We start from the raw sequence: 11,056 nt of genomic DNA, 5'->3' as shown, positions 1-11,056 counted from the left end.
TTTAGAACTATGTTTGAATGTAGCGGTAGCGCTTGAGTCGATTTGGTTGCTCGCGGATGTAGTTACATGGATAGCCGATACACTTTATTATGAACAAGACAAAAATATGTTTACGTCAGTACGTTTGGTCGATCGCTCTATCGATGGTCTGATTAGAACTTAAAAAAAAATTGCGACCCCTTTGATCAGAGCAAAGGGATCGCTATTTTTTTATTATAATTTACGATACTAGCGACCTGTCCTGGTTTCGTACACGTGCATTACAAATCATTGTATTTCTGATATTGTTCTGTACTATAACATGCATGTATCATACTTATAAACCTTCCTCTTGTGGGGGAAGGGGACTGTTAGTAATGGGGTCACCATTACTAGCAATGTACATGTCAGGTTGACCTCCACGCGGTTCCCCCTGGAAACCGTCGTGAGAAAATCCTAGTGAATTTGTCACGATGGGCTAACTGACCTAACCTCATGTTCATCTTATCATCCTCCACTGGTGCCACGCCAGCGTAAACCGTTAGCGCAGGCACGTGCATAATTCCATTATCATCCACTAAAAAAAACCTTCCTCTTGAATCACTTATGTATTGCTGAAAACTGCTATACAATACGTTGCGTAATTTAAAAGATATAAGCTAATTCAACTGCGATGACTTTGTTTTATGTATTATTTAAAGATAATGATTTATATGCTGCATTGAGGAGCATCGTTTGATGTAACGATGTTCTATTACTATTCCTAACAATTCCCTCCCCCAATGCATATATGGTTCTGTAGCTCTTCCTATTTGATATTTGAAAAAATTCTACAACCATCGCGTCACCTGCGTCAGGTGACGCGATGATTGTGGAAGAATTAGAGATGATACATTCAAATAACTAATGACGACCTCGATGGTCTAGTGGCTTAACATAGCATACCATACCATTTACGTCCGATGGTCGCGGGTTCTATTCCTTGCACGGCACAAACATTTTTATTCATGAGTATGATTATTTCTGAATTGTCCTGAGAATATTATTATTATAATGCCTCTAGACAATTCACACGTCATCTAGTACAAAGATAAGCTAGCTAAAGCTTGTTATGGATACTGGATAACTGATACAAATATATAGATATTTTTTTCGTAAATACATAGAAAACATCCAGACCGACACAAACAATCACACTCATGAATACAAATGTTTGCACAGTGCGAGGGATCGAACTCGCGCCTAGCGGAATTAAAGCGGTGATCTAAACCGTTAGACCACCGAGGCCGTCATAAGTACTTATATCTAAAAAAAACGGGTACATGGTACACAAAAAAGGCAATATAGTGTAAAACTATTTAATGTTGCACATCTTAATCTTCATTGTCTTCATTGTCGCTGTCAGCGTTGATGTTGAAGTAGCGTAGTTCGTACGCATCGTGCTCTGACGCAACAACACGCAGCCAATCACGCAGGTTGTTCTTCTTCAGGTAACGTTTTGTCAAGTATTTCAAGTACCTCTTGGAGAACGGAATGTCTGAAAAAAAAAACACAAATTGTACATTTTAGTCAGTCTCACAATAATGACAATCTACTTAAAAAAAAAAATTCTTTATCACTAGAAATTAACATAAATTTTATATTTATGTCGGATTACTATTTTACCATCATAATGAATTTTTTCAGTGATAGTGATGGAATGACAGCTGGCAGAACTCAAAAGAGGACAGATGGAGTAGATCTTTACCAAAAAGGGACAACAACTTGGTAGGAAACCTTAATTCTGTTCTCAGATTTAATTCTTACACAATACAAAGATTTAATTCTATAGAATAATTAAGATTAACATTCTATATATATAGTTCAAATAACTCTTACAGGAGGGAAGGGGGATTGTTAGTAAGGTGGTACTAACACCCCCTTTGCAAGCAATGTACCATGTTAGGTTGACCTCCACAAGGTTCTCCCTGGAAACCATTGTGATAAATTCCTGGTGAATTTACCATAACTGACTTGACTTCTTGTTCAACTTATCATCCTCCAATGGTGCCCCGCCAGCATAAACTGTTAGCGCAGGCGTGGCCACCATTCCATTATGATCCATGAGAAAAAATAGTTCATACAAGAACACTTTTTAAATAATGATTCATAAATATGGAAAACTATATAAATATTCTTGTAAAATTAAATAAAGCGGACATATTTTAGTTGTGATTATTCTCAAGATCTGTCTAAATTCCTTCTTTATTATAATCCTACTTAATTTGTTTATAATCAAACTTGAAAATATTAAAATATAAGAGCTGATACAAAATATATTAACCTAAATTTAAACATTATTGCATATATAGAATCTCATTTGAGAGCAGAGTACAGATTCTTATTAGATGTTCTCAGTTCAATGTTCGGAACTGGTTAATTTGTCCTATGTTTGTTTATACCATAGAGTATTTATAATAATATATAAACAAACATATTTTGATTCAAAGTACTCCTAAATTCTAAAAGCTCACAGGAATATACGAGTTGGTTTGGTATAAACATATTTGCTCACAATATTTACCATAAAATGATTTGTGTTGAATTTAATATTATATTACTATGACTTTCAATTTACTTCCTAAAAATTATATTAACAGCATTTCATTTATTGATGCATTTTTTCTTTTCATCTTTTTATTTTTTTTATTGATTTAATTCTTATTCTTTAAATGTCATTATAAAAAATGTGAGTTGTTAAAAACTACAGAAACTACTATGTACATGAGTGTGATAATATTATCGTTTTTTATTTTATTTTATTAAAGCAGACAAATCTAACCTGCGTTGATTGTCACTTTGGTCTTCTCTCTTGCGATGACAACGTGATTGCCCAAGTTATTTGTTTTGCCCTCAACTTTGACACGCTCTTTCAAGTACTTCTCAAAATTAGCTACATCAAGAATACTGTCTTCAGCGGGATGTGTGCAGTCAATGGAAAACTTTAAATTGATTTTCCTTTTGCTTCCCTTGCCGCGGATTTTGCCACCTTTGACACCCTTCTTGCCTGTCTTCTGGTTCAACTGGGCCTTTTTAGGCGCCGGCTTCTTTGTCACTGCCATTTTGAAAATCTGCAATGCATAGGCATTAATTGTAGTACAAAAATAAATGTGAATTTAGTTAAAATAAGCGATATTTTATATAATAACCTACAGAACACGTGTAGATGTAGCCGAAAAAACTACAAAATGGCCGACTATACAGAAAATATCAAACTTGTTGGCAGCTTTGACAGCTTAAAAGTCTGTTGTCAATTGACAAAGATTTCTAACCACAGATAATATTTATACAACTGGACCCAGTTACTGGAATATGCACTTGCCTTAGAACTAAAAATAAAAAGAATTATTCTTGATTTCTTTTTCTTTTTTATTGCATTTGCGTAGCAGGTACTTGTTCAATTAAGTAAAGAAATATTACTTAATTCATATACTAATAATTATCATTAAATGCAAGTTCTTCTGAAATTATTAATTTATCATTTTGTATAATAACGAGATTACTTGCTCAGTTTTTTTTTTATTTTACGAAAATCTTATTTTATTATTTTTATTCAAATCCAAAAAATAAATTTCTCAATTCTGAATTAAACTATTAAAAAACCTTCAATTACCTAAGTATATCAAGATATTTCTTTTATTTTATAATAAATTAATATTTTTAAGGTTCTGTATTGAACATCCTTATGTAATTCCACCGCCGTATGCCACCCTTCAAACAAACTAACAAAAGTTACAATTCATAACAAACCGTTCAGTGGTAGAAATGGATGACAGTGGTAATCACGCAGGCCACGTCTACCTCGGTAAAAAAAAGGAAATTCTTACTTTTGAGAGATGGAATAAATTTATTGAAATAATTGCACATTGTTTGTCATATACACATAATATATTTTGAGAGAATAATATTTATTCAATACAATTAAAATTCGTACCGTACGTGCTTATTACTAATTAAATACATCTGTATTAAAATCATTGATAATTACAATATTACATAATCATAGTCGTCAATACTACATTATAATTATGACGCCACTTCTTTATAAATTTAAATATCATTAGTTGTCTCAATATTTATTATTTTCAATGAAGTTTATAATTAATATTTGAGTCCGAATTCTCAATTCACCAAATTTAGATACATCTAGGAATGGAATATATTTTTTATCACTGCATTCTCTCATTTTAGTTATGCAGCAACATAACTAAAATGATATTTACTTCTAGGTTTTTTTCCAAGAATAATACATCTCCAATGGCTTGTTGACCTGTAATACAAAATGATAAATAAGTGATTATCCATAGTTTTATACTAATTGGTTCATTAAAAATTAATAAAAGATATTATTCATGGCCATAATGTACTCTTTCAGTGCATTTGATTTTTGCACTAATAAAAATGTGTTGAATTTTAAAAATATAGGGTATAGTGTCTTCTGACAACAATAACTTTCTTATAAAATATGTATTTATAAATTTTGTAAATCAATACCCCTGGAGGCAATCTTTGAATTTTTGTATCTACAGTGTGCCACCTGTCTTTTCACTGTTAATTTTAAAAGTCGTCTATAAGAGATTGCTTTTTGCTAAGCTCATCTATACATAGTGTTCTTTTTACTTATACTTAGTGTGCGCAATATACAGTTATTGAGAGGAAAATGATTGTTAGTAATATGGACCAATAACCCCATTGCTTGCATTTTATCACCTAACATGGTTGACCTCCACATGGTTCCCTCTGCAAACGATTGTGATAAATTCATGATGAATTTACCACTATGGGCTAACTGGCCTGACCTCATGCTCATCTTATCATCCTCTACTGGTGACCCGCCAGCCTAAATGTTAGCGAAGGCAGGTGCACCATTTATCATCCATTAGGAAAAATATAAATGCAGTTATTATTATTGATATACATGTCAATTTCAATTTTTTAGAAAATAAATTCATTATTACCTTCCAAAATTTATCATTAATCTGTCTGAGAGTCTGTGAGCCAGCCAGAGGGACAAACTGGCCAGGAGATGGTGCAACATAGATGCAGAAGTTAAGGAGACGGTATGCCTCTGGTAGTTCTGCATCCAGATCTAGTGTGAGACGCATAGCTAGGTACTTGCTTAAGTGGTCAACTGGAAAAAGAAAATAATTATTTATATTATGGAATGGATGCATGTATATTGTTCTACAGATATCCATCCATCATGTGTGAAAGATGATATGGTAAAAAAGGGAGTAAATAACAAAATGACTGTGAACAGGGATGAATGGATGAGAAAAACATACAACGAAGATATTTCATTGTCAGATTATTAAATATGTATTTATGTTATGGTTTATGTATGTGTAAATCAATATGTATCTATTTCTTCATATATACTTATATGTGTATCCTTTAATATATTTATAGTTGCACCACCAACAACTGCACTGCACCATCTATGGTTGCCTTGTAGAGAATGCCGCATGGTGTTAAGTCCGCCATATGTACTTTAAATTAATAATTACCTGATGCATTAGCAGTTGTCTTCAGGTATCGCACAGAGCTATCCCTCAGTGCCCTCATGAGTTGGTTGTCACCAGTCATCTCAGTCGGATGAGGTTTAAATACAAGTTCTATTTCATTTGGATTCAGAGGTTCCCCTTCACCCTCCGTGTCCATTGAGTTTTCACCCTCAGTCCTGGAAATATGTGATATAAACTAGTTAGGAATGTGTAATAGTTTTTATTGCTGTACATAATATAGATTAGGCAGTAAAATTACAGATAGTAAATAATGAGAGATATTATAGAATAGAATCGAAAATACTTTACTCAAATAAACTTAATTTAAGTTTAAATAAGCTTAAATAGTCATAGTTATCTTTCTTTTAATCTACTACTAATTCGGAAAGCTATCTCATCACAAGAGTGAGCAAGAAACTAAACATATTAAAGCTAATACTTACAAAGTAATAAGTAGTAATTTGTAATTACTGTCAATTTGTAATGTGTCAAGGCATGGTTTGGAAGAAAAATGTTTGTACATGGTGGAAAACAGCTTCTGTCATCAACTCAAAATCAACTTTAAAAAGGTTTACCTATACTATTATAAAACTATTGATGACTATTTGATGACCTTGGTGCCACACCGCTTTACGACAAATGGTTGCGGGTTCGATTCCACGTACGGCACAAACATATGTATTCCGAGTATGATTGTTTGTATCAGTCTGGGTGTTTTCTATGTATATTATGTTTGTATTTACGAAAAAAAATATCTATGTACTTGTATCAATTATCTAGTACCTGTAGCACAAGCTTTAGATAGCTTAACTTGGGTATAGATGGCGCTGTGAGCATTGTCCTGAGATTATTATTATTATAAAACTATATTAACAGCAAGCATTTCTTTAGGGGAAGAAAACTAAATTAAGGGTATTGACTAACCTGCCATCACTAGATTCACTCTCCTCACTGCGTTCAGAGGTCAAAATTGACTTTGCCCTCTTAGTTATGCTTGTGTTTTTTGATATAGAGCTTACACTAGACAAGACAGGGGATGGAGTACTCCTTACTGATGCAGGGTTAGATGTTGATTGTCCTGATGGCGCAGGATTACCAGTAGTAGGAGTTGTATCTTTAGGAACCGATGTACTGCCACCATTCTGACCTGCACTGTCAGTGTTACCATTGCAATTAGAAGTGTTACTGTTATCGTCCTGAGTTTTCCGAGATCGTTGCGGTCTATTTTGGGATTGAAGCTTCATTCCCTCACTAATAGAATTTACCAATGACGCCTGAGACTGCGACATACTTAATTTAGCCAACACCCGCTCCTGGTGGGCTTCGTACTCATCTCTACTCGGATATATTTTTGATATTAGCAAATCGAAATTCGGATCGGGTCGCAGGGACCGCTTTGACACTAATTTCTTCCGGCAAGTGGGACATTCCTTGTTGCCAGAACGTAATGCTGTCACGATGCAATCAGAACAGAATCTGTGGAGGCATTCCTTTGTGGTCATGGTCTTTTTAAGCATATCCAAACAAATTGGACACATCAATTCGCTGTGTAAACTTCGTGGGGAGACGGCAATCTCTGTAGCGTCTACTATGACTTCTTGAGGTACACGATGCAATTCGTACAGGGAAAGTTCCCAGGTTTTATTCTGGAAAGGTTCTGTCGACGACATTTTCGCAGTAAGTTTAGTATTTACTTAAGTCATGAATGTACCACAAGATTACGATTAATTAATTTACATCACGAAGATAGCGGTCCAAGACATAATAATAAATAAATAAAAAAATTATTAATCAATGACATTTGACAAATGACATATTAAACGTACCTACGTCAACTTTTTGCTTAATCTGAGCCCACAGATTAGGCGACTGTATTGTCAGTAAGCAAGTAATCACTACGTTTACGATAAAATATAAATTCCTTTATCTATACGACATTCTTCTAGTTATTAGATCGTCTTCATGACAAATAAAATGCAAGAACAAGAATCACGATATTAAAAACAAAATATTTACCTAATGTATAAAATGTAAAAAGTATTACATGGTTCAAAAACTCTGTATGTGTAAGAACATGCCTTGTTTCAAATTATAGAAACAAGGTATAATGTTCTTTCTGTCATTTACAAAGTCCCTACATAGGCTGCGGAAGTCCGTGTTAGCGTTGCATTGGCCTGGGATACGTAGAAATACTGTGGTATTCTTTAATGAAATACCACAGTATCGGCCTATATTTGGTGTGACGTATTCTTTTGAAAAATTTTCACCTTCTATGCCTCCACAAAATTACTGTGCTGCATTATAAGCATGACTTTAGTACATTCGTTATTGGCATCATAAGTATACTAGTGATATGGTTGTATTGACATGTAGGGACTACGACGGTTTTTTATTGTCTGTTGTTTCTAATTTGCCGATCTCTAAAATTTCCAATAGTACTCTTTTTTAGATTGCTTATAGCAAAGATATTGTTTATGTTTTTTATTTATCGTTTGTGCTCAATAAAAACTTATAAGTATTACGTTTTACTAAAAATCCGTTCAAATCTGTTACAGCATAAAATTTTCCTGAAGGTACTCGCAACAAAATGTAGTAATATTATTAGAAAAATAAAAACATCAAAAACACTTCATCACTGAATAATTTATTATGAATTCAAGAAATATTTCCAGTATAATATATGGAAGGTACCTATCTTAAGCAAGCGTAGTGCTAAGACATTTATTTTATTATACGGCTTTAAAGTAAAGAGCTGACACATAATAAATATTTTATCGTAATAAATAAAACAAATATATTATTATTTACAGGTAATAAATTAATTTACTTTATTTAATAGAACATTGTTATTAGGTAATTGCTGAACAGGAACTAAATATGTGTTGCCATTGTTGCCTAAATAATTGTTACCCAAGTTTTGTCCATTTAATGGCACTATAGTGTACACTTGATTACCTGATGGTCTTTCATTGCCAGGGTTAGCAATTATCGTTTGGCCCATAAGCTGTCCATTTTGAATGGATAAAGGTTGGTTTGGTTGCTGAGGGACTAGTATTGCTTGCTGGTTTCCAGGTTGTTGAACAAGAATGGCTTGGTTTTGTTGTGGTTGCAAACCATTTGGATTTTGAACTAGTATAGCTTGATTTGGCTGTACTTGGTTGACAGGCTGAGTAACCAATATTGCGTCATTGTTGGGTTGCTGAATTAGTATAGCTTGATTCGGCTGATTTCCTGGACGTAATAAGATTGGTTGTTGGTTCTGGAGATTACTTTGTGGAATTAGTATCTGTGCTTGATTTGGCTGTTGTTGGTTGAGTAGTATAGGCTGGTTGGACAATACTGGTTGCTGCGTACCTTGTTGCAGATTTGTGTATATTGGTTGTTGGTTTGGACTGTAATTTGCGGGAAGTGAATTCGTATTGGAATTTGGATTTTGTTCGGTGCTACCATGGGCATCTTGAGCAACTGGAACACTATTCTTCTCAAGCTGAGGGTAACCAAGTGATTGGTCGTTGCCGCGGCCCTCTAGTTTCTTGATGGTATCGGTGGGGATAAAAACACCAGGGACATAGTTCTGATTGGTTTCAGCCGATGGTATAGGTTCGCATGAGATGGTGGCCAATGCAAAGATGGTAGGAATCTGTATGTGAACAGAATTATAATTATATTTAATTAAAAAAACAACACTGTTGGCATTACAACTTGTAAAGAAAGTTTCAAACGGGAATTGGAAGCAAATTGGTTACATTATAATAATGTTTGTTACATAATTACTAAAAAAATTGAGGCCCCGGATTCCTGGGTATTGTCTACTGAAGAACACGAATGAAATGAATACACATGGTGAATTACTTACCAGTATTTTAGCGTACATCTTGACAATATAGATGCAACTGTACATCTTATAATGTACCTTTGTTTTTATATAAGCTATAGATGGTACAGTCAGTGGCATAAATATATTAATTATTTCGTAAATTTTGCCTAGGCCACAAGTTTCAAATATATATTAGCACTTTCTAGCTTATTACTTTGCTTCAAACTGCTGACGTTCTTTTTTTAATTTACATATATACTTGTATATATTTACCTTGCCATGTCCCTTTCGAAGCAGGCAGAGAGAACCAAATGTTGTTGATATCTGTCCCTCTTGCTGCATTATGTACATTTTTTTCTCAAATTATTATTAGTCAAAAACAGCTAACGAAGCATAAATATGTGTGTTATCTTTCTACCTCAAATGTAATAAACATTTGACGGTTGGACGGTCCCAACTATTTAATTATTCTATAATAGTTGTGAACCACTTTACCTACTACCTACATTATTTGAAATTTTGAATTTGGAATACGTTCATTGGCTGTTTTTCTTGACAACTTTAAATTATAATACGGTCATAGAACATCATTTATTAAATATTGTTAGTGTACATAATATTAAATGCGTATCCTCTATGATCTATATACAGGCGACTGTACTTAATTGAAGAAATACCTACTAGCTAATGGATGCTGCAATATATAGAAACGTGTCTTATACCGCTATGCGACGCCGTTGTGGTTTATAATGACGACTTATAAAATTAGGGAAATTGATCTACTAATTGGTGGGTTTTACTACCTACATACTAGTCCTATTAGATATTTAAAAAATCATAATAACTAAAAAAACCTAAAGGGTTACAGTTACGTTTTTATATTGGCAAAAGCATACAAACAAAACAAACGTGATGTGGGTAACGCATGTATTTTTTGAAATTATATAAACTCGGTGGAGGGCCTCGATATTCGCAACACAGTTTTATACTTCTGTGAATGTCATCGTTTCATCAGTGAATTATGTACAAAACATGTTTTCTGTTTTAAATAAATAAAAAAATAAAATAAATACAATGCTCTGGCAAAAAAAATCTAAACTAAACTTGAAATAAAATATTAGATATATTGTAGCGTAACAGAGCCTGTGCTATAAAAAGCACATATAGAAAACACCCAGTCCGATACAAACAATCATACTCATGAATACAAATGTTTGGACCATTGCTAGATCAAATCCGCGACCATCGGATGTAAAGCGGTGTACTAAATCGCTAGACATCCGAGGCTGTGAATGCATCTCTCTGACTAGCCTGTCTAAAATAATAGTCTTGAAGATATATTACTATTAGTACTAATAGATAGATATGGCAGACACGCAAGGTACAGTAATATAAAGAAAGAGATGACACAATTACATTGGTCTGTTATACCACCATATACCTTCTTTGTCTAATTTTGATACTCTGTAGTAAATGTCTCCTCATATTATTACACGATTAAACTATAATATTACATTAAAATGTGCTCTCGCCGTCGGAACGCGTGTAGCTAACATTCTAGTAATTACCCACTAAGGAAAGCTCCAGTTCTGAACAATTTTCCTTTAAGGTACCTAGTTCATAAAACACTATTTATAGGTCAGTCGGCTCGTAATAGTAGCTAATTATCGTAGTTGTACATTTTCTTTCTTTTTATATAAGTCTTTTTACTATTATA

General features: G+C 33.5%; 3 protein-coding genes across 4 annotated transcripts; all 3 read right to left on the bottom strand.

Annotated features, from left to right (window-relative positions):
* Positions 1-1,323: 1,323 nt before the first annotated feature.
* Positions 1,324-3,259, bottom strand: LOC131846308 (large ribosomal subunit protein eL22-like). Of its 2 annotated transcripts, none has more exons than XM_059195576.1 (3): positions 3,172-3,259; positions 2,801-3,089; positions 1,324-1,516 (listed from the first exon to the last, which is right to left on the bottom strand). In XM_059195576.1, the coding sequence occupies exons 2-3, from the start codon at positions 3,078-3,080 to the stop codon at positions 1,353-1,355; spliced, it is 444 nt and encodes a 147-aa protein (XP_059051559.1). In that variant the 5' UTR covers positions 3,081-3,089; positions 3,172-3,259; the 3' UTR covers positions 1,324-1,352. The 2 variants fall into 2 exon arrangements, with proteins under 2 accessions (XP_059051559.1, XP_059051560.1); XM_059195577.1 differs by having other exon boundaries at positions 3,168-3,227.
* Positions 3,260-3,885: 626 nt separating this feature from the next.
* LOC131846322 (E3 ubiquitin-protein ligase RING1) lies at positions 3,886-7,301 on the bottom strand. Its single transcript, XM_059195597.1, has 4 exons — positions 6,447-7,301; positions 5,526-5,698; positions 4,977-5,149; positions 3,886-4,288 (listed from the first exon to the last, which is right to left on the bottom strand). Exons 1-4 carry the CDS (start codon positions 7,190-7,192, stop codon positions 4,244-4,246), a joined length of 1,137 nt encoding a protein of 378 aa, XP_059051580.1. The 5' UTR covers positions 7,193-7,301; the 3' UTR covers positions 3,886-4,243.
* A 1,039-nt stretch (positions 7,302-8,340) lies between these two features.
* On the bottom strand, positions 8,341-9,681 carry LOC131846277 (transcription factor SPT20 homolog). Its single transcript, XM_059195539.1, has 2 exons — positions 9,613-9,681; positions 8,341-9,162 (listed from the first exon to the last, which is right to left on the bottom strand). Exons 1-2 carry the CDS (start codon positions 9,679-9,681, stop codon positions 8,341-8,343), a joined length of 891 nt encoding a protein of 296 aa, XP_059051522.1.
* Positions 9,682-11,056: the final 1,375 nt, after the last annotated feature.

Source organism: Achroia grisella, unplaced genomic scaffold, assembly GCF_030625045.1.
Source record: "Achroia grisella isolate CSIRO2021 unplaced genomic scaffold, CSIRO_AGI_Agris_v1 utg509, whole genome shotgun sequence".
In the NCBI taxonomy this organism is placed as follows: Eukaryota; Metazoa; Arthropoda; class Insecta; order Lepidoptera; family Pyralidae; genus Achroia; species Achroia grisella.
Note: the sequence above shows the minus strand (reverse complement) of the source record. Positions and strands in the feature narration are given on the sequence as shown.